Source organism: Sturnus vulgaris, chromosome 8, assembly GCF_052056855.1.
Source record: "Sturnus vulgaris isolate bStuVul1 chromosome 8, bStuVul1.hap1, whole genome shotgun sequence".
Classification (NCBI taxonomy): domain Eukaryota; kingdom Metazoa; phylum Chordata; class Aves; order Passeriformes; family Sturnidae; genus Sturnus; species Sturnus vulgaris.
This window is the reverse complement of record NC_142250.1, coordinates 17,850,911-17,874,247: the sequence shown is the minus strand read 5'-3', so window position 1 is coordinate 17,874,247 and position 23,337 is coordinate 17,850,911. Positions and strand designations below refer to the sequence as shown.

At 43.6% G+C, this 23,337-nt stretch overlaps 1 protein-coding gene across 1 annotated transcript in view; it reads left to right on the top strand.

Annotated features, from left to right (window-relative positions):
• The window catches only part of ZSWIM8 (zinc finger SWIM-type containing 8), a 54,301-nt gene extending 33,405 nt beyond the window's left edge, over positions 1-20,896 (top strand). Inside the window, exons 10-26 of the mRNA XM_014879937.2 lie at positions 1,925-2,933; positions 3,728-3,859; positions 4,385-4,564; positions 5,854-6,037; positions 6,436-6,534; positions 7,426-7,550; positions 8,799-9,030; positions 9,294-9,446; positions 10,413-10,635; positions 10,818-11,107; positions 11,843-12,066; positions 12,346-12,828; positions 13,406-13,574; positions 15,821-15,994; positions 17,432-17,551; positions 18,486-18,664; positions 19,873-20,896. Of these exons, the coding sequence (XP_014735423.1) occupies positions 1,925-2,933; positions 3,728-3,859; positions 4,385-4,564; positions 5,854-6,037; positions 6,436-6,534; positions 7,426-7,550; positions 8,799-9,030; positions 9,294-9,446; positions 10,413-10,635; positions 10,818-11,107; positions 11,843-12,066; positions 12,346-12,828; positions 13,406-13,574; positions 15,821-15,994; positions 17,432-17,551; positions 18,486-18,664; positions 19,873-20,076 (4,180 nt within the window). The 3' untranslated portion in view covers positions 20,077-20,896. The remainder of the gene's footprint in view (positions 1-1,924; positions 2,934-3,727; positions 3,860-4,384; positions 4,565-5,853; positions 6,038-6,435; positions 6,535-7,425; positions 7,551-8,798; positions 9,031-9,293; positions 9,447-10,412; positions 10,636-10,817; positions 11,108-11,842; positions 12,067-12,345; positions 12,829-13,405; positions 13,575-15,820; positions 15,995-17,431; positions 17,552-18,485; positions 18,665-19,872) is intronic.
• Positions 20,897-23,337: the final 2,441 nt, after the last annotated feature.

Here is a 23,337-nt window from a genome sequence, read left to right as displayed (position 1 = left end):
CTTTTAAGGAGTTTGTTCTCTGCAACGTACTGGTAAACAATGTCACCAGTGTATGATTTTTCAGTCAGCATTTTCAATTGTCTAATAAAAAAATTGTGTGGCTTCTGCAGATTTCTAAACCATATTGTGATTTGGTAAATCACTGCCATCTTTATTTAGCACCATTTTTATTTAGAACCAGTTGAATAGCAGAGGAGGTTCTGAGAGCTCCTGTTGAGATACTGTGGTTGACATTGTAATAGTTTGTTTTGTACATCTTGTCTACAAAGTGTGATGTGTAAAATGGATTGGCTTAGTTTCATGTGCTATAAATTCTCAGAAGTTTCTCAGAACAAATGAAAACAGGATGGTAATTTCAGAACAATCACATGTTAACAGGATTTGCTTTCTCTGAATTGTGTAATATTAATAAAATGTCCTATGAAAGGCACATCAGGGACGATAGAATGGATGCAGTTTCTGTCTTGTACAGTTTACAATATGAAGTAGCTAAATATAGGTGTTGAAGACAAAAACTGTAGGAAACTGGGAACAAGGCTTAAAATAAACACAAACGTCAAACAAATCACAGAAAAAGCATAAAGTATTTTGGCCATTAATAACGTATGAAGTTGTGCTATGTATATTCACATTTGAGTTATTTGATGCAGTTCAGATTTCCTCAGAACTTCTACTTGAGCTAGTGAATAATTCAAATGCTCCTGCTTGATTACCTATTCTCTTAGTGTTTGAATAGTCTCCAAGGACCCTCTTCTACTTGTGCTTCACAATCCTTACAGTGAATCATAAGGATACTTCACAGATTATCATCCTTATGTTACCCTTCCCAAGTACATCCTGCTCCTTTTTCCTTCTGAAAATCTTCTTGATTAAGCCCTACCAGTATGTTTCCTGGTTAATTAATTTCTTGAGTGGACAAATATAAGTAGTCCGTTTTGTTTAGTCCCTTTTGTCCTAATACCCTTTGCACCTAAATTAGGTCACCTCAATTTTTATTTTGTGTTCTTGTCCTTTTACTTTTGATAGGAAATCTGATAGGATTGAAGTGTTGGAATTATACATCAGAAATGTGTGGCAGAAACAGAATGGCAGCTGATTGAGACACCTGGTGAAATTTCTGCAAATGCTTTTTTCTCTTGAATTAGATCACCATTTAGACTGTTTTGCTCAAGTGTGAAGGCCCTATGTGAGATTTTCGAGCTGGAAAATGCAGAACTGCTTTGTTCTTCCCATAGTAATGTGGAGGCATGGAACTAACTACGTAACATGAGTCTATGTAATCCTGCCAGCTTGCTGCTTCTTCAGAGTTATTTGAACATCAGTTATTGCTGTGTCCCTGTGGTTTGCAACAATTTGTTCTCCTGAGGATAGCCTTCTAAAGCTTAAATTAAATTGTTGGCCTCTATACAGGCACATTAGGGTAAAGAGGTAAATGCCTGGGAGGGATATTAGGTGGTCCTATCTGTCATTGTGCTTCCCTGGGTAGGCTATTTAGGTTAGGCTTGTGAATGCCTTAACTGGGGTTATTCACAGGGCTGTTTCACAGCTGCTGCAAACTGTTTTATGAGTGTTTCCAAGGGCACTTCCCCAAGGTACTCACTCATCTAAGACTGCTGAGATAACACCTTATTTAGGGCAGATAAGCAAACAGGGCAGACGGTATTTTATTTTAAACCTCCAGTTTATATTGTGCTTTCATGTTTACGTTTTGTTTCTGGATCATGAACCTGCCTAGAACCCAGTTGTTAATACACCTGTTTGCTTTTTTCAGCTAGTCTTATTATTAGTGCTGTCTATATTTAGCATTAACTTAATTCAGCAGATGATGTTTTTGGCCAAAGGAAGGAAGTATTCTATGGGTTAACTAGTTTGTCACAGGTGATTTTTGAGTCTGCTTCCTAATCTGTCCTCTTCCTTCTTTTAGGCGCAGGGATCTTTGCTCACAGCTCAGACAGTGGCAGCTGAAAGTCATAGATAATGTTAAGAGGGGTCAGCACAAGAAATCACTGGAGAAGCTCTTCCAAGGTTTCAAGCCAGCTGTAGAAGCCTGTTACTTCAACTGGGAGGAAGCTTATCCCATTCCTGGGATTACATATAGCAGCACTGACAAGAAGAACTCGTTCTGTTGGGTAAAGGCCATCCAGCAGAGGAGCTGCCGGTTGCAGTGTGCAGAAAGTGCCTGTGAGGCTGGTAGGAGCCACGGCCAGGAGCCCGGGGGACCATGTCTGCAGCCTGGGGACAGACTGCGGCCCTCTCCCCAGGAGCCTGCGGTTCGGCCAAAAGAACTTACCGGGAAGCGGAAAGTTGTCTCTGAAACGCCACAGAGGGTTCTGAGACGGCTCTCGGCAGAAGGGGATAAAGCTGTCTATAAGACTGCAGTGAGCAAAGCAAAGTTGCCAGTGAGCAAAGGCTTGACCAGTAAACATAGTGGGAAACGCCGTATGAGCAGTGAGGACAGCTCTCTGGAGCCTGACTTGGCAGAGATGAGCCTGGATGACAGCAGCTTGGCACTGGGGGCAGAAGCCAGCAACACCTTTAGTTTTGCAGAAAGTCCACTGAGCAGGAGCTACAGGGATGCCTTTGAGGAGGATGGTGGAGTGTACTTCTCTGAGGGACCTGAGCCCACTGTCAGGAGCAGTTCCATGGCCAAGAAATCCCCCAAGGATCCCGTGGGGGAGATGGGTAGTGGCGATGATGACCTGCCTTCTGCGGATGAGAACTCTGGTGGCGTGAGTCTGAAGCCAGAGGAAGTAGGAGAGAATGGTGCAGCGGGGGGAGGGGATGATGGAGAAGAGGAAGATGATTATCAGGTGTACTATCTGAATCCACAAGAGGTAGCCAAGGAAGATGATGACAAGTGTGAAGGGGGAATTGAAGAAGAGCAGGATGTGTTTGCTGGTATAAAGCCTCTGGAACAGGAGAACCGGATGGAGGTGAGCTGCATCTAGTTCAAAATGCTGTTCTGCAGTTTTATGTGCTGTATAAATCATGGTCTCACCACCCTCATAGCTTGTCACACTTAACCTAGGATGTTGTTAAATCAAGTGCTTAATTATAATGTTGTGTTAACCTACTGTGTCATAAGGTATTTACAAGCCTAATGCAGTGGGTAGCATACATCTGTTTTTCCACAAGCTTGATTCCGTATTTCTGTGCTAACTGTGTGTCCCAGTTTTAGCTAGTCCCACCTCACACTCCAGGTTTTACAAATGTAGACAAAACAGTGTAGGATTTTTGCCTAGTCTCACCCTTGGAAATGGCAAAAATTTTCTGAAATGAAAAATGAGACTGACACATGCTCAGCAAAAAAACTTTAAATCTAGCCATTTAAGAAGAAGCTCTTTGGAAAGGAGAGGCAGTCTAAATAAACTGTGTCTCATTCCTGTAATAACCACAAAATGTGTTTAGAGGTTGTACCTCTATAACCAAGCAGCCAAATGGCAGTGCATGGAAATTGTGGTAGTTGGAGGTATAGTTTTTTTTTTGAGTTATTCTCTGATCTCATAGCACTTGGAGAGAGGATGGGACTTAATGATGTAAGAAAAGGCTTTTTAGGCGTGCTTAAAGGACTGGTGGTGAAGGACTAGGCAAGAAGGACTCTGAGAATACCTGCTGCTGAAGTTAGTTGTGAATTGTGCTTGCAGTTTTTGTGACAAGTGGTTTGAACAGTCTTAACTCCAGGCTGGGGTAGTGTGGTTTGAATATGACCATTTGTTCCTTCTTGCAGATCCTGTTTGCCTGTGCAGAGGCACTGTATGCACATGGATACAGTAGTGAGGCTTGCCGCTTGACTGTAGAGCTTGCCAGGGACCTACTGGCCAACCCTCCAGATCTCAAAGTGGAGCAGCCACCAACTAAGGTAGAGAGATGGCAGCAACTATCAGTAGTCTTGATTTTAGTGCAGCTCTGTGCAGGTGACCCTGTTTCCTGTGTTTCTCTCCAAAACCTTAGTCTCCTATTTCATAGTCTCCATCACTGGAAATGTTAGTAGTTTTGCTGTTTTAGGATAAGAGGGTTGGACAGGAGTTAAGCATAAACTTCTGAAAACTCAGTTGTAGTGACACTAAGCAGTGTTTGTTGTATAGAAGGGTTCTCTTGGAAGGGACAGGCGTGTGACATCTGCCTGCACAGCACCAGTCCAATAGGGCACATGTGTCTTGTCCACAGGCCAGCTCTTCCACTGTGTTGTGCTGGGGTGACATAGGGGAAGCAATGATGTTCAATGGTAACCACTGAAATTCGAGATTCCTCAGCAAAAGGAATAAAATCAAAATGTGTTGTATTATTTCTCCTGTCTATAATTATTGCAAAGGATAAGAGGACAAGAATAGAGTCATTTAGGATGTTTAAGAAAGTGTTCTGTGACAAATTCCTCCTCAAACAGGGCAAAAAGAACAAGGTGTCAACCAGCAAGCAGACATGGATGGCAACCAACACCTTGTCTAAAGCTGCTTTCCTGCTGACTGTCTTGAGTGAGCGGCTGGAGTACCACAACCTGGCCTTCCGAATAGGAATGTTTGCTCTGGAGCTGCAGAGACCACCTGCCTCGACCAAGGCTCTGGAGGTAATGAAATATCTCAGAAAACCAGTATTCATAAATGTTGTTCTGCTGGAATGTGTTTGCTCACATGGTTTAAATTTCAGCACCTGAGGTTTGGTTGTGCTTTTATGTTTTCTTAAAATGGAGTGCAGTGCAACTAAATTGAGTTCACGTCCCATTAGCACATGTTGATCTGCTAAAAAAATTATTAGCAATATCTCTTCAGCTGTTGTTACCTTCAGTGATAGGAAGCTCAGACCTCATGTGCCAAAAGGTCTTGGATTTCACATGAAGCTATAGGTCTGAACATATTTAAATGAGTACAAAATCTTTTACAGATAAATTATTTTGATTAGAACAGCCTGGTTATCATCTTAAATATGTTTTCATTTTGCTTCACTAATCTGGGGAAAATAGTAATTTGTAAATATCCATATTTGTCCATATTTGCATCGCTGAAATGGTTTGAAAGTTATTCCTTAGGGTGAATTGGTGCGATTGTTACGTGTTTGAAAATTATTGCTTTTGCTGATACCTCATTCACTAGCAAATGAGCAGTGCATTGTGCAAGCATATTATTTTGGACACTCCTTGATTACTATGAGGATTCCTGTTTTGAAAAAAACTGTCCAGTGAATACCATGTCTGTGTGATTTACAGCTGCCTTGCTTTTCCCTGCAGGGTTGTTCAGTCCCTTAGAGTGTGTATTGTTGCTAGTTATCCACCAACTACAATTATTACACTAATTATCTGTACTTCATGTGGTTTTATTAGAAGATTGTGAGATTGGCAATCACTTGCTGCCTAAAGAAAACTATTACTTTCATGTGTTAAGAACGGAGAGAATACAGGCACAGAGTAGTGAAATGTCTTCATCCTGATGGCATGTGTGCTGCCAGGATGTGCCCATTATTCTGCTAATCAGTCTCTGGTGTCTCAAATGGGTGTATCACTTAAGGTAACATCCTTTCTTCCTACAATTACAAGTAACCACCTTTTCCACTGGCCTATCCTGTCAAACACTTCTGCTGATGTTCTTATGAGAGCTGATGCATTTTTTCTATATGCAGCTGAAGAGTGATGATTTGAATAAAAAAACTTCATAAAAATATGAAGCAAGATTGTTATTAGATTTGAAAACCTGTTTTCATTGTGGAGAAAATGGTAAAGGTGGCTAGGGTGATAAGCATTGCTATCATTTAGTAAACTAATAAAAACTATTGCTGTACTTTACGTATAGGAAAATTATCTGCTCCCCACAGGGGACTGTGCTGTTGACAGTTCTTCTTTTGTTTCTTTGTGGATACTACCAGGTGAAGTTGGCTTATCAGGAATCTGAGATTGCAGCCCTCTTGAAGAAGATTCCCTTGGGCACCAATGAGATGAACACTATTCGAGGAAGAGCTGAAGAGCTAAGAGAAGGGACATTGTGTGATTACCGTCCTGTCCTGCCTCTGATGTTGGCAAGCTTTATATTTGATGTGCTGTGCACTCCAGGTACTGACTGCATCAGCCTGAGTGTGTGCAGGGCATATTCTGAGATGCCAGGTCTTGAGGGATTTTCAAAGAGAAGCTGTCTTCTGTATAAGAAAAACCAAAGTTTTAGTCTTCATGTACTGTTATTTGCACTTGCCTCTACGTTGCTTTAAAGATATTTTGTTCCTCGGTGGAACTGTTTCTTTTTTTGCCTACATTTGAAAACAGCTGCAATACATTTCAGCACTCAACACATTTCAGCACTCTGTGTGTTTGTAAAATAGTTAAAAATGACTGACTTTGCTGCTTTTATGCTGGACCATAGGAAGCTCTGGAATTTCAGAAAGCTCTCAGAAATGTCTTTTGCTTTGAAGCCTTAGCTTTGAAAGATGAACACTAATATTATTTTCTTCTTTCAGTGGTTTCTCCTACAGGCTCTAGACCCCCGAGCCGTAATTGGAATAATGAAATGCCTGGAGATGAAGAGCTTGGTTTTGAGGCAGCTGTTGCTGCTCTTGGTAAGAATCTTTTACAAGAAAAGTTTGCCTTCATCCATGTTTGGCATACTTTTCCCATTTTGAATGGTGAGTTAGTAGTTCATTCCAATTTGGTGCAGAAATAGAAGTGTTTGCAGAGTTTGACAGAGCCAGATGCAGGATTCTACATGCCAGGGTTGAGGTATCCTTGCAAAGCTGTGAAAAAATGGAAGGAGAATATGGGACGAGAACTCAGTGTGTTTAGGTAGTAACATTAATTTCAGATTTCTGCTTGCTCTTTTGTCATGAAATATGTATTGCCTGGACTTCAGTGGAAATGGACAGTTTCAGAGAACAAAAGACAATCATTTCTGAAGAGATGAGACAATGGTAGTGAAAGACTAGCAAAAGTATTCTCAAGCATTATCATATAATTCAGGATCTTAGAGTAATACTGAATTCTTGCCTCATTTGCTTCAACAACAAAGCAGTGATTATATACATGTTATGTTGACAATACTGTATGCATGTTTTAAAGCAGTATGCAAAAAGGAATAAAATGGATTAGACAAGGCCTATTCTCTGTTGCCTCATTTCTGAAAGAAAGATGATGAGTTTTTTATGGTGTTGGAATGCTGGCTTATACAAAAGGTTTGTTTCAAGATAGGCTTGTAGGCTTGCCTGGACTCTTCTTGTGGCCTTTTAGTATCTGGTTGTTCTGACAGCTGTATTACTTAGTATTCTAGGGACAGACTGCAACTTCTCTTTATTCATAGCCTATTCCTGAATTTAACAGAAAAATAGGGGGAAAAGATCTTATTTTGCCTGTAACAGTGAGGTGAATAAAACAGTCTGAGGTATAGACAGCACTCAGGATGTAGTGTAGTCCCATGAGCTCACTTGTCTCTTCATCCTCTCTTTTATGGGCTGCAGGTATGAAAACAACTGTTAGTGAAGCAGAACATCCTCTGTTGTGTGAAGGCACACGAAGGGAGAAAGGGGATTTGGCACTAGCCCTGATGATTACTTACAAGGATGATCAGTCTAAGCTGAAGAAGGTGAGTTTCCCTTTGAAAGGGGAGAGGGAGAAGGAAGGCAAAACCGTGTTTGGGTTTTGATGGATTTGATAGTTTTGCCAGTGAGTATAAGTTGCTGTGTCACATACTGACGTTTTACAAGCTATGTTGTGGTATTTATATTCATCCACTGCTGCAAAACCTGATTGTAGAGAGTGCATTGCCCTGGGAGAGGCATTCTTTCACTAGATTTCTTAAGATCCAGTCAGGAGATGTGTTGTTAGTGCTTTTATTGCTAAGACAAGTCCAATCCTAAGGGTTTTTGGTGTGCAGTCTATGTGTGGTCTGGGAGTTGCATATGTTTTGCTGCAGGGGTATTGGTTTGTAGAGCTAGCAAAGCCTCTGTTTCTTAACCTCTCATCTCTTTGATATACTAGTTCAGTACACCTGTGTCTTAATTTCCTATGCAAGAGAGAATAAAACTCTACGTGTCCACCCCAAAGGAAGAAAAAAAAATTGAAAACTGCTGAAGCGTCAGAAAGGGTTTTATTAATCTTTTACATTCAGAAATCCTCCTACACAGCAAGAACTACCTTATTAGTGTCTTTTTGTCTCCTAGAAGAGAAGCATTTCTGCTATACTCTTCTCCAGGGAATAACAGGGACTATGATATCAATCATCTGCACATGAATGGTCTGTCAGACTTCTGGTGTTGATTAAATATGGAGAACAAACAGCAGAAGTGGAAAAACCCTTAGAATGTGGTGATGCATTGTTCCCCAATTATATAATAGGTTACAAAAAGAAAATGTTACTGTGGGCCAGTATTAAGCAGTTTCTATAGTGGCTTTTCTAGTTTCTCTGTAATGTATGACAGGATTTTCTGAATGGTGAGTGTGGAATTTTTAATTCTAAATTTTAAACATCTGGCAAAAGTAAATTCAGAATTCTCCATTCTGTCCTTGATGTATCAGAATTGCTTCTTTTTTGTGAGGTTTGGGTGCTTTTCAAGTAAAGCCAGTGGCTGTTTCAAGAGAAAATGGATATTACCGAGTCTTTGCTTTCTCAAGTAATGCAGACCACATGGCTCTCAACTGTGCATTGCACTGCTTTTTGGTGCAGGAAGATGATGCATATTTTCTAGAAAATAAACATTTTCTTTTTTTCTCCAACAAATGAAATTTGTTGCCCACCAGGAAGTTGATTTGGTATTTTCCCTCTGTCTTAGTGTCATGCCTGGTCTCTTAACTTTTCTGCTGAATCCTTTTTTTTTTTTCGTTTTTATTAAAGATTTTAGACAAACTCCTGGACAGAGAGAGTCAAACTCACAAGCCACAGACGCTGAGTTCCTTCTACTCATCCAGCAAGCCTACAGTTGCAAATCAAAAATCTCCTTCCAAACATGCTGCTCAGTCTGCTGCAGCCATCCAGCAGCTTCCAGGGACTTCTGTAACTCAGCAAGCTGCTGTAAGCACTGCAGTCCAGAGCAGTCCTGAGAACTTTGTGGAGAAGAGTACACAGGGTAAGAAGTGCTTTGTAACAGCTATGCTAAAATTTTCCATAGTTACAGCCTCTTTTCTAAATCTTGAGTTAAAAGTTCTTGGCCGAGTGTCAGATGATCTGCTTTATAACTGAAAGAAAACTGAGATAATCCTGCTTGTAAATACCATTAATTTTATAAAAATCCTTTATCTTTTGATATTTGTATCTTTTAAGTGGCCATGTCTGGTTTTAGAAATACAGAAACAACATGATGTTTACCTTGTCACTGTTCTGTTTATGCAGAGAGCTCTCAGAGGTCCCCCTGTGAGCCAGCTGCAGAGGCCACTATTTTGAAACAAGAGGGAAAGGTCCCCAGTCGTCTGGCCCTTGGAAACCGAGGTGGATACAATGGGAGATGCTGGGGTTCACCTGTCAGGCAGAAGAAGAAACACACAGGTAAGAATGGACTAGCTCATACAGCATCTAGTGCTTTGTTAGGCAGTCTGCTGGGGTGTACCCAAGAAAGCCAGAGAGGAACTTTTTACAAGGATGTGTAGTGATGTGACAAAGGGTAAACACCTTTAAACTGAAAGGGGAGACATTTAGAGGGACATTAGGAAGAAGTTCTTTATTGTGAGGGTCGTGAGGTTCTGAACAGATTGCACAGAGAAGTGATGGATGCCCCATCCCTGGGACTGTTCAAGACCAGCCTGGATGGGCTCTGAGCAGTCTGTTCTATGACTCTGGGATTTTACATGACAGCCTTTCCTGAACAACAGAAGCAGCTGAGTGTCTCTGAGGTGTTTGACATGGACAAGTAAGATTTGCTCCATAAATTTCCTGCCCCTTTCTGTATGGCAAGATACCATGCCTTTCTTGCACCAGTTATATTCTGTGTGGTGGATTAGATACCTGGAGCTGAATGACTGCTGACTCTGGGAGTGCAGCACTGTGCTCCTGGATCCAGAAACAAATTCAGAGAAGCTACTGCCTCTCTATACTTCTCTTGGGAAGGGTGTAAGTTAGAAGCAGAGGATGTGAAGGTTGTGCAGCATATATCTGAAAGACTTTCTTCCTATTCGTATAATCTGTGGAACTTGACTTTGTCTGTGTATTTGCTTCTTGTTGTTATACTCTGCCACAAAGCTTGGCAGGTGGAGTGAGTGGCTGTGATGGTGTGAAGGGGGAATTCTTGGAATCTTCTGCATTTGAATCCAAGAACTACAAAATGACACTGATATCTGTGGCCAAATTGATTTGGTTTAATCGCTCTTAATTTACAACGAATACCTGTCAGCCCTAAGTCGGTCACTGACACACCTAATCTTAGTTGGTACTGCAGGTGATATGGTTCAGAGTTTACCTACCTGCATTGCATTTACCAACCCTGGTGACATTTCTATGTCGATTCTGGTGTTGTAGGCATGGCTAGTATTGACAGCAGTGCTCCTGAAACCACCTCTGACAGTTCTCCAACACTCAGTCGGCGTCCCCTACGTGGGGGCTGGGCCACAACATCCTGGGGGAGAGGACAGGACAGTGACAGCATCAGCAGTTCTTCAAGTGATTCACTGGGATCTTCCTCTTCCAGTGGCAGTAGGAGAGCCAGTGGGGGAGCTCGTGCAAAGACTGTGGAAGTTGGCAGGTAATGAATAATACCAATGCACAGAGGCAACCTCTAGGCCTGATGCTGAGGACCTGGCACATGTGCATTGGGAAATACTTTATGGGGAAAATTTGCTTTGCTTCCTCTGAAACCTAAAGACGGGAGCTCCAACTGTCGAACTTGGGGTACTTGTCTGAAAGATTCCTCTGTCTTTCTTCTAGGTATAAAGGGAGGCGGCTGGAGAGCCATGCTCCTCATGTCCCAAACCAGCCCTCAGAGGCAGCTGCTCACTTCTACTTTGAATTGGCCAAGACAGTCCTTATCAAAGCAGGTGGAAATAGCAGTACCTCTATCTTCACCCACCCTTCCTCCAGTGGTGGGCACCAGGGACCACACCGCAACCTGCACCTCTGCGCCTTTGAGATTGGGCTGTACGCACTAGGGCTGCACAACTTCGTGTCTCCCAACTGGCTCTCTCGAACTTACTCTTCCCATGTCTCTTGGATCACAGGTTACAGCAAAACTTTATTGGGAGGCTTACTTTTGGGCAGGGAGGCAAGCTTGTTCTTGAAAATGGTGATGCTGATGTGCTGTAGGAGCCATGTAAGCAGCTCACACAGCTACAGTAGTTGCTAATCAGCAGTGATTTACACAATGGTGCTTACTTTGGCCTGGAAAGTTCTTGTGATCTCTTCTTGTTTGTATGGCAATGTGCTTCAGTCTAAAAAGCCCACTTCTTATACAGAGACTGGTCTTTACCTCTCCTTTAGTGGTATGCTGAAGAGACAGACATTTGTCAAATCTGAACATGCTCTTTGGCTGTGTTCAGTTTTCACTTTCTTCCTCCTTCTGATTGTACCCATACCTACTACCTATCCATATCACTTCTAAAGGCCTAAAAACCAGACCTTTGAAAATTCACATTTTCCTGACATGATGAAATAGACTGACAGTCCAGACTAGTTTATGGGTACTAAAATCAGTTATAGCAAGTACTTTTTGCTGTTTCCAATGCATTTTAGCTTAACTTAGGTAATGGTGTCCTCACTGACCATTTGCTCATGGAGGGCTCTTGTTTGGCCATTGTTTTGAGAGGAAGCACCTAAATTTGAGGTATACCTTACAGGAGGTAACTGGGCTGTGTCACTGCTCCTGAAGGAGGTGAAGAGTTGACCTGCTGTTGAGAGAAAGCTGTCTGTAACTGAACATACAGTGATGTGAGAGTCTCTCTCACTCTTCCTCTTAGGGCAGGCCATGGAGATTGGTAGCGCAGCCTTGAACATCTTGGTGGAGTGTTGGGATGGACATCTGACTCCCCCTGAGGTGGCATCATTGGCAGACAGAGCTTCACGGGCCAGAGACTCCAACATGGTGCGGGCAGCTGCTGAACTGGCACTCAGCTGCCTGCCTCATGCTCATGCCCTGAACCCAAACGAGATCCAGAGGGCTCTGGTGCAGTGTAAGGAACAGGTGAGTGTCGTTTGGCAGCTGCTAGTGGAGGCTGATTTCTAGCATCAAGGATGTGCTGCTGTTACCCATGGAGTTGACTCCTTTGCTACTGCCCAGCCTTAATCCCAGTTCTCTGGATTTCTTATGTTTCATGATTAACGCTGATTATTTTGCTGCATGGTATCTGGCTAGTCCCTGTAGTGTTAGTCAGTGCCTTGCACTTCTCCCCTCTTGTAGTTTTTCCTTCTTGTGTTTCTTGTTTTACATTCGTAACTACTTATTTTGTTTCACTGCTCCCAGGACAACCTGATGTTGGAAAAGGCCTGCATGGCAGTAGAAGAGGCAGCCAAAGGAGGTGGTGTGTACCCAGAAGTCCTCTTTGAAGTAGCTCATCAGTGGTACTGGCTTTACGAACAGACTGTTGGTGGGACCCCAGCCCAGAGAGAAGGTGCCACTGGCTGCAGTGCCGGTGGCGCGCGGGCCGCATCCGAAGCAGCGCGTGGCTTGGCAGACAGTCGGGTGACCTCGGAGCCCACCACGGTGACAGTGGCAGCTGCAGTAACTGCGGCAGCAACCGTCATGCCTGTCATCTCTGTGGGATCCACCATGTACCAGCAGCACACGGTGGCAGGGCCAGCAATGGCACATACACACACGCAGGGTCTCCACCCTTACACCACCCTTCAGACCCACATCCCCTGTAATCCCCAGTATATCGGACACACTATCCAGCACATGCCACGCCCAGCTGTCTTCCCGGTCCCTGGCTCGGCGTATCCACAGGTGAGTTTTGGCTGTGCCTTGTTATTTACTGTAACCTTGTGTGGCTGCTTCCACGGGGTTGGAGTGGGGAGGGCATGGGGCTCAGACCTGTCATGACTTGAGATCAAGCTTCTGCTCTCACTTGTCAGCTGGTGACACTTACTTTGGCCCTCCAACTCAACATTTGCACAATAAGGAGCCTTTTGTGGCTACAAAGTCTCAGGAGAATATAAAATATAATACATCAATAGTTTTTAATTTCTGTTGTTCTGTAGTTTCTCAGAAAGACCTGGAAGGAAAACTTGTCTTCTTGAGAGTTTACAGGCTAAATAGAGACTACACTGGGAAAACCAAATGAAGGTTTTTTTTTAATCTTTGTCTATTTTTGAAGGTCTTGGAGTGGTTTTCTGCAAACTGATTAGGTTTTTAAAAAGAGGAGGAGCAAGCAGATGTAATGCTCATGCAGTGCAAGTTTCCTTCTTTGCTTCCTTCAGACTGGACTTTCAAGCCCCGGGGGTGGTGTGGGGACATGATGTTTTGACTTACTTCTAAATGGTCAGGCGAAGCAGACATGACTGTTGCGTGCCTTCTGTTGTAGGGTGTCCATCCCGCATTCATAGGGGCGCAGTACCCTTACTCAGTAACAGCACCGTCCCTGGCAGCTACAGCAGTGTCCTTCCCTGGCGTGCCCGTCCCCTCCATGACGCAGATTGCCGTGCATCCCTACCACAGTGAGACGGGACTGTCGCTGTCTTCCAATGTAGCGCGTAAGTCACAGCTCTGGGCTGGGCAGCACAGGTTTCCTTACTGTCTCTTTGCTGTTCCCCAGTAGGGTCCTGTTCCTCTTTGATTTCAAGTGGAATGAGGGCTCTTGCACTGAAAAGTTCTGGCCAAATGCATGCCATTCTAAAGGTGTGCATGCTCAGGGGTACTGGGATTCCCAAGGGAGGCTGATACAGCTAGCAGAGAGAAACTTCTGTTCAGCTGAATTTCCAGTATGAGATTATTTTGGCCTCAAGACTAAATCATGTTTGGAGTCCCTGTGGTCTTTCTGACTTCTAACCTGTAAAAACTTTATTCCTGCTCTCCTTTGGGCAAGGTGAGCATAGATGATCTTGAGCAGACTCATGTAATTCTGTTGGGTTAGATGAACAAGAATGCAGGAAGCAGGCAGACTTGTGCTACAGAAGCACTACTAAGTGTCTTTTGCTGCCTGAAAGGATTGGAGGCAGCCAGTGCCCAAATGTGGAACTATCAGAGATGACAGATGTTTTATCAGAGTCATGTCAATGGCATTTGGAATGGTTGCTCATATGTTGTGGTAGGGCTTGAGTGGTGGTGAAAACCCATCAAGTAGTGTTGTAGCACTGGGACAACAGATGTTGGCTGGATTGTGGACATGCTGTCATTGCCATGGAGTTTTGCACCAGTGGGTCATGCTTGATCCCAATCTCTGCTAACCTCTCTTTGGAGAGGCTGTAATATTACCCTGGTTTTACAGTGTGTTGCAACTCACCAGGTTCTGGAAGACTGGTCTGTGGAAAAACAGTTGAGTTGTGTTGGCCTCCTTCATACTTAGAATATCAGGAGAATCATTTCAGTTGTTTTTTATCCTGTATTTTGATGCTAAAAAGCCACCACAAAATCAAATAAAACAGTCCTGAAGGCTTTAGGATCTGATAGCTGCTAGCCTTAGTCACAGTCTGATGCTGTGACTTTTCATTGTGAGAATCCATTTCTGTACTCCTATCTTCCAGAAGTGCTAATTCATCCTAGAATACTTAAAATACTGAAAGGAGAAAACAACCTTACCCTTTCCAGTTGCCATTGTTTACGGCTTCCATAAACTTATTTTCAGTTCTTACAATACTGTTTCACTGTTCCTGAGGTACAGAATCATGTGGTGATGCTTGAGCTCTGGCAATAATTTAGCTCATTCTTACAGGTTCTTCTCCTTGGCCAGAGTTCAAATGCAGTGTGAATTTTGCTCCACTTTTTGAGTTGTTTGGGACCCTGTGTCTCCTTGGTTGAGGAGGTCAGACAGATTGTTCCGGAGACACATTTTTCTCAGATCCTCAACTATTCACTAGCAAACATGGAGGGGGGAAAAAAAGGGAACTTAGAGCATTGCTCATAGTGGTGTAGTAGCATCACAAAGAAGCCGTGAAATAAGGGTATCGATTTGCATACACCTAATGGCATCTGTGCTCTGGAGTTCTCAAGCAAACCTTGCTTTTTACTCTTTGTATCTTTCTTGAGAGGGACAGATAAATTTGAGTCTTGTCAGAGTGCAGCTTAGTGACTCAGTGTTAACTGCTGTCAGTACAAGTTTAGATGGAACAATGCAATGGATTTGCATTTGAAACCTGTCATTTCCCTTGAGTTTTCTTATACTAGTTAAGTGTCTTAAGGTGACAACTTCTCAAGTCTCCTTGCTGTTGATACATGCTGCCAGTGTGTGCAGTGACTGTTCTTTCCAAGGACGAATTGGAGGTCAGCCTCCAGTGACAGCCTTCCTGAAGAGAATGACAGCTGTCATACAGCTGAATTGCAAGAACCTCACATTGTTGGACTTGATCTTTGAGTGACTTAATTCTGTTCCTCCTCAGTAATTTTCCTAGCTACTTCTCATCAGGTGTAGATATACATATGATTGTTTCCTTGAACAAGAAATCAGAACCAAACATTTTATTTGATAATACCAAAGGCCTTTGAATCAACACACGCATTTACAAGTAAAGCATGGATTTTGTGCATGTTCACGAGATACTTGAGAAGAAATGGACACACATGTAACTGATTCCATGAGGCCCACCTTGCAAACAGAATAGAGCTATTCTTGGCCCATTTTATTTCAGTTATAAGCCTGTAGGTTTTGATTGCTGTGTTGTTCTGTTTAGGGGGACATAACCCTACATTGGCAGGGGACAGTCAGGTGAAGGAGATGATGTCCCAAGTAAACCTTCTCTTAGGCTGGTACTGGGTCCTAATGCTGCTGTTTTGCTCTCTTCAGTAGGTAGTGTCCATGCAGGATCAACGTTCCCAGCGATTCAGGGTGCTTCCTTGACAACTCTGTCCTCACAGCCCAACTCCCTTGTTACAGGGGGTTTTCCTGCCGAGGATGAGCAGCACAGTCAGCCTGTGAGCCCCCAGGGTCTGCACTACCTCCACTCTGCATACCGAGTTGGTAAGGATGGCCAAGTGGGTTTCTGTAGCCCCCTTGAGAGGGATTGAGGCAAGCCCACAGGTTTTCACTGTCAGTTTGGCAATTTGCTGCTGCACCTGTTGGGGGTGAATGCACCTGAGGGACATGGGAAAAGCAAGTTGATGATCAAATGTGGAGCCTAAAAATGAAGGCAAAGCATTGTAAGATTAAACAATTACTTTTCAGGACCATCAGAGCAGAAAAGAAAGTTAAGTGCATTAGAGCTAGGAAGAGTCTTGCCTTTCAGCAGATGTACATAAAGGAAGCCTGAATAGGGCTCCAAGGATGTGACTGTGCAAGTTGTGACTATATGATAAAATGATATTTGGCTCCTGCTGCTCATGGATGGGGAGGGCACACCTCTAGTTTAATATAAGCTGAGTCTTCAGATGCACTAAGGGAAGTGCCTTGTGCCTCTCCAGTTAATTTGTTGAAGATAGATGCAGAGGGAACTTAATATTTAGTGAAGAGTGGGTATGTAATTAGCATTCCTTTGCCAGTCACACTTGTTATGAGAAAATAAGTGTCTGCCTGAATTGCCATTGGTATGAGGATATCAGTCTTAGGGTTTGAGATTAAGCTTAGATTGCAGTAAGCTACTGTAGTAATAAGTAGTAAGCTACTTGTATATACTTGTGCTCCAACCCAATAGATACTTAGTGTAGGAAAAGAAAGCCTCTAAAATAACCAAATTAAGAGAAACAGCAAGAAAATGGAAGGAAAACCTGACTTGTTGAAAGCTAGAATAGTTACTTGTAGAACAGAGTACTTGTTAGCTAGAAAGGGGTGAGGAGGTTGTTTGAAATATCACAGTGGTACATGGCAAGCCATGAAGGGTGTTTAATAGCCTGAATAAGCAAAAGGCACAGGCAGTGAAGACGGTCTGGAAGATGAGGACACATGATGGTACATGTGGCACGTGTTGGTATTTGAATGCTGTTTAAATGGGTGGATTTGTCTGAAGAACTGTTAATGGTATTAGTGAAGTGTTTGTAGATTGGCAGTACTGCAGCTCAGTAGTGGCCTGTTGTCTTTGCAGCAGAGCAGGTTGGTTTGGGTAGCTTCTCTGTTGCAGAATTTAGATCAAAAGCTTTGCTTTCAGGACACTTCTTGTAGTGCAGCCTTTGGGGCTCTCTGCTTGATGCTGCTGAGGCTGCTTGAGTGTCTCTTTGCAGCTCTGGTGAAGGGTGATGGCTGTGCAGGTTTCCCAGCCTGAAGCAGCAGATCCAAGTGTTCTTGCAGATAGTTCCTGTGCTGGCTCCAAGGCTGGCCTTTTGTTTCTGTCCGGACTCTTTGCAGCTGCAGAATTTTCTGTTGGTGAAGGACAGGCCAGTCAGGTTGTGTTGCAGTGAGTGAAATGCTAGACTAAGCCTTACTGGGCAGAAGTGCTGCTTGACTGTGGCTGCCCCTTTCTCACAGGGATGCTGGCTCTGGAGATGCTTGGCCGAAGAGCTCACAACGACCATCCCAACAACTTCTCCCGCAGCCCGCCCTACACTGAGGATGTCAAATGGCTCCTTGGGTTAGCTGCAAAGTTAGGTAAGGCTCAGAGCAGTACTTAACAGAAATCCACTTGCCGGGATTTGGGCCATGGTGGGAAAAAGCTCTTGAAGGAGTGAAACTTCAAAGATTGGGTGAGCCTGATATCGATCCCATTCGTGAGAGTGTTTCAGAAGATCCCTACTGCTCTTTCATCCACTCACTTGTCCCATTTTTGGGTTCTGTAGGCTGTTGAATTTTGAGGCACTGGATGAAGTACATGAGATTGGTCAAGGTTCAGAGCTTGTATCTCTTCCATTCTGTAATATCAATTCTTTCTTTTCCATTCCCACTATGTTATAGGTATTCCTCTTTCTTACATATATTTATACCTTCTGTGATGACTTTATAGCACTAGGTGCTCAAACCACCTATTTGGGGGGGTGTTTGTTTTTACTTCCATTTTGCTCTTGGATCTTTTTTGTCAGCTCATTTTTTTAGTTCTTTCATAAACAGTAAGAACTAAACCTTTACAAACAGCCTGTTTAGTGGCACAGCTTCTGCTGCTCCTGCTGGCAGAGCTCCACTGTAGGAATTGGTGAAGCTTGACTTAATGTCTACTAGCTTCCTTAAAGCCTGAGTGCTGAGGCATCTAGGTGCTTCCTTGATTGGCAGTCAAGAAACAATGGAGAAGGTACAGTGTTATCCTTGTCTTTCTAGTTACCTTGCCACATTAGTTTTCTTTCACATCTCCTTTAAAGAAAGGTGAATTTTTGAACAGTAACTGAGGTGGTACCTGGTCTCTCCTCAGACTTGATGGATATAGCAGAATCTTCTCTGTGCCCATGAGTTTGCTAGACTGTCTCTCTCAAGCCTGCTGGAGGATGCATTACACTTGAGAAGAAGGTGCTTCAGATCCAGGTTCTGGCTGTGAAGTGTGATTTCTTGTGTGTCTGTTATCTTAGCACTGTTGTTCTGACTTCTTTCTGTGCAGGTGTAAACTACGTGCATCAGTTTTGTGTTGGTGCAGCCAAGGGCGTGCTGAGCCCTTTTGTGCTTCAGGAGATCATCATGGAAGCTCTGCAGAGGCTCAACCCTGCCCATGTGCACAACCACCTGCGCACCCCAGCCTTCCACCAGCTGGTGCAGAGGTGCCAGCAGGCCTATATGCAGGTAAAGTGTGGCTTATCTTCCTGCCTGTCAGAGCTGCCAGGCCATTGCCTGCCTTGCAGGTGTTGCCTCTGTGTGCATGTGCAAAGAGGAAGGGGCCTTAGGACTGAGAGCTGAATTGGTCCATTTCCTGATGCATCCTTCTCCCTCAGCAGGGACTGGAATACATATCATTTGCCTGTATGGGGGCTGCATGCAAAGGAGCTCATTGTACTGCTTCTGCCAAGGCCTTCTACCTCCTGTGCTCTTCCATGAAGGCTGGGATGGTTGTGTGTCTTCCTCCTCCAAATGCTACCTATGTGTGCCTTTTAACTTCTGAAGTTTCCTTGCTATGTTTTCAAGCCCCTGCCCACCCTGTCCCTAGCCCATCCTTTTTACTTGCCTTGTGTTAGTCGTAGCATGTTTTCCTCTCTTCACGAAGCCCTGGCATGGCTGTCTGGTATGCCAGTGCTGACACTAACAGTGGAAATGGCTTGGTCAGCTACTAGAACAGATATCCCAGGCTTTGTTGAAACCAGTGTTTCAGTGAGCCAGCTGGGATACCAAAGCTGCCTGTTCTTTAAAACAGTGCAATCAGAACACCTCACATATACCTTCTTCTCTTGAATAAATGACCAAAGGGTGATTCTGTAACCATATTGTCCAGATCAGATTAGCTGTTCTGTCCCCTCGGACAGTACTTTTGAGACATAATGGCTTCTTCATTTGATCTTGAAAGCGAAACCTGCTCGTTTGTAGCCTTCTGTGAAAAGCTGATAAAAGTGAATGTTAAGCCTAGAGATATTTTGTAGCAATTTAGTGTAAACTTTACTCAGCCCATGTTCCTTGCCAAGGAGATGCACAGTGACCAGGCTGAGTGTAACCTGCAGAATGAAAAGTTGTGAGGTTTGAATGCTGGTAGGATAGAATGTTACCTGGCCCTTGAGTGCTGCACTAGGGCCCAATTCAGTGCTCATGACACAGAGGGCATTTGCTTATGCTATGTACTGCATTTTGGTGCTCTGAGGGAGCACTGCCCTTGGGTGCGCTGGGGTGTAGGATACCACACTGCTGCTTTTAAGGTACTCTTCTTTGTCAGAGCTGCGAGTGTTGGGACCACTGGTGGGTAACAGGACCATGTGAACTATTGCCTTGGGAGCTCAATCTTCTGAGTTTCACAGCAGGAGGGTGGTGAGCAAATGCCTTAAGGCTCTTTCCCTGTTCCCATCCAGTACATCCATCATCGGCTGATCCATCTCACTCCAGCTGACTACGATGACTTTGTGAATGCCATCCGCAGCGCCAGAAGCGCCTTCTGCCTGACTCCCATGGGCATGATGCAGTTTAATGATATTCTCCAGAACCTAAAGCGCAGCAAGCAGACAAAGGAGCTGTGGCAAAGGGTCTCTCTGGAAATGACCACCTTCTCACCATGACATCGGGTGGAGCTGCACGGACACACAACCCTTTGCCCAACATAGTTGTAGTTCCATTTACACCATCCTTCCTTCTGGTGTCTTTTTTATTTTAGTTTTAACTTGTTGGAAACCACTGATCTGATGTATTTATACCATGACATTCCTCTCCAGCACTGTTGCGTGTTGGCGCTCTGCTTTGCTCGCTCTTCCTCCTCCTTCTCAGTGGGCTGCAGGCTTCAGAAGCATCAGGAAATGAGAAGGAAGTTGAGCTGGCTGCCCTGTGGTGTAGTCACCGCTTTTTTCCCTGAGCCCTGGGAGGCTGTCCTGCGAGCAGTTTGCAGTGTGATTACGCACGTGTTAGAGGGGTTGGGGATTCTGTCTTAAATATTTATTTTGGCATTTATAAATATGTAAACTTTTTTTTTTTTTTGTATGGGCTTCTCTTACTCCACACACCATCTCCTGTTGGGGAGTGGCTGGAACTGCAGTGCACAGCGTGTGCTCCCTCCATCCCTTTCAGCAACTCCTGGTGAGAGAAGCTGAGACTGGAGTAGCAGGGCCAGGGCCACCTCTGCAGCTTTCTGCAGCAGCTGAGGACAGAGACTGGAGCTTGGGCAGTGAGTCCTTGACTGCACTGAACTGCCTGGAGACTGCCAGAAGTGCTTGGGCTCTTTCTCAGGAGTGTCCCTCGCTGGGCACTGCTGGCTCATAGAATGTTTTGATCCTGGTTGTTACAAGTTGTACAATCCTGTTTCTTTTGGCTGGGGTATTACTCTCCTGTAATCAGTTTCTTATCCCTCCTCTCTTCTCGTTTCCTGATTAAACACTTGTTTTCTTAGACTGACTCTCTCTTCTCTCTGCTATGATGTTGGCAGTTTGAAGGAGCTGGCCAGCTGTTGTCAGTGGGAGCTCCTGTGAGTCCTGTAGGTGGCTGCTGTGCTCTGGAGAGCAGCAATCCAGCACAAGCTGGGGCCCAAAGGTTTCTTGCCTGGTACTGCTCTGAGAGTCATGTGCCTCTGCCGAGGCTGAGGTACATGTTGGATGGGGATGGGATGTTCTGCCTACAGTTCTGTCAGTCACTGGGTTCCTTTTCTAGCCTTGATACTGTGTGATAATGTAGAGCCTTGTATTTCCCAGAAAATTGTGTTGTGCAGAACAGCAGGTGCTCCCATGTATTTAGAGAGGTACTTGGTGGACTGTGAAAGATATCTAGTAGGGACAGCATTGCTGAAAATTAAGTTTAGATAGCTTAAGTGTATAAGCACATAAATTTCAGGGCTTTTAAAAGTGGAAGTTAGATGACTTTGTAGATGTTAAGAATCCAGTTTCTCAATAGTAATGTATTTTGCTTCTTACTTGGGTTTTAGCCAATGAGTTTCTGCAAGTTAGAAATATGTACCCATTTGATATTTTCAATGATACTCTCAAAAAGAACTCATAGACACAGGGCAAAAGAGATGAACAGGCTCTTTTGGTTTGGCTTTGTGTACTGCACGGGCCATAGAGTATGACTGAGGCTTCTGATTGTGCAATGGTAACTATTTAAAGATCTCTTTAGAGTTCCTTGTATTCCTACATAAGGTGTCTAGCTACATGCTGCCTAGAAATGCAGATGGGCATAATAATGGGTTAGTAAGTTCGATGTTTTTTAAACTAAAGTCTATGTTGATTATGAGCTGCCTGTTATTGGGCAGGGCTTCTGCATTTGACTGGAGAGCAGAGCCTGATGATGTGTGGAAGGTTTGGGTTCCTAGCACACTTTCTGTGCTCTGGTTCTTGCATGTTCAGAACTGTGAAAGGAGCTTAGAGAAAAATGAGGTGTCTAATAAAGTCTAATCTTTTCGTTTCTAATGCTATAGGAGAACATCTGTGGAAGAGAAGGGAGCATGTTTTAAAAGGAAAGAAGCAGAAGGAAATGGGTAAAAGGGCTGAATGTTAAGTATCAGGAGCAGAAGTGACTTGCAGCATTAAGCATTTGGATTGAATTGGAAATGAAATGTCAGAGTCTCATCTGTGACACTGATTGGGAAAATACACTTAGACCCTGAGCAGGCAAGTTTTCAGATCACTGTGTCTGTTAATTTCTTGTGTTCCTGACCCTTGTCCCCTGAAATATATCTGAGCAAGGACAGAAGAAAGTGAGGAAGGAGATTATGATGTTTTTTTCTTGCCATGTGGCTGTGAGGCTATTGAGGTATTTTTCCTTTATAAGAGATGGGATGAGCTCTGACAATCCCAGAAGCATTAATTTCCTGTTAGAACAATTACCCACTGCAGTCTTGTTAGCTTGGTCACTATTCCAGGAGTGGGGAAAAATATATAGGCTTAGAAATTCTGAAAAGACATTTCAGCAGAGGACCTATAAAAGAGGTTGCAGGCAACTCAAATTTCCTTTGACTTTCAGTTAACCCATGTGTTTTTTCAATTGGAGTTAAATGTTCTCCAAGACTTTGCAAGTAACATATGAAGTGTCTCTGTCTCTGGACATCTTCACCTATTACCATCTTTTTTGCCTGTTAAAATTGTCTTTTGGAGGCACTTTCTGGGAATATGAGTTAACAAAATGGACCTTTGCCTTTGTACTTCAGTGTCTTTACAGCCCATGAAGAAGGTGAGTTGGAGCTGTCCTGTAATGAAATGATGTGACTGGCAACAGGTATGGCTGGAATTAGCTGAAAAGCCTCCCTGTCTAGTTTTGTTTACAGTCCTTACTATGGGATCTATATTTTGATTTTTGGAGAGCCCTACCCTTCTGGAGAGTTGTTGAAACGGAAGTTTTAAATTTTTTTTTTGCTTGAGTTTGGTTTTTATCAAACCTGAAACTGTGGCATTTTGGAGCAGAAGGAAGCTGACTTTCTCAGCTTATTTAGCACCAGTTTAGCTACTGCTACACAGTGCCAGAGTGCTCTGAACAGCCTTGCAAACCTCAGTCAGTGGAAATGGGGTAAGCATGGAAGCACCCATGAAGTTCTTCACCACCTCTTGGTCAAAGTTGTCAGCTGTAACAACATGGCAAAAATTTAAAATAGTTTTATGTAAGAGGCAGAAAAGTTGTATTTTTCTTACCTAGGCATTAAGAGATGGGCATGATAGAAAAATTAATTTTTCAGGATGTAACTGGGAAGCAAATGTGCCAAAAGAGAAATAGAGATGTGTTCTCACAGACTGCTATCACTGATGGGACTTTTTTTTCAACTGAGGTGCAGAAAATAAAAAAAGCAAGTTCAGCCATCAGGCCTTCTCAACATTTGCTCACCATGACTGTTGTATGTCCTTTCT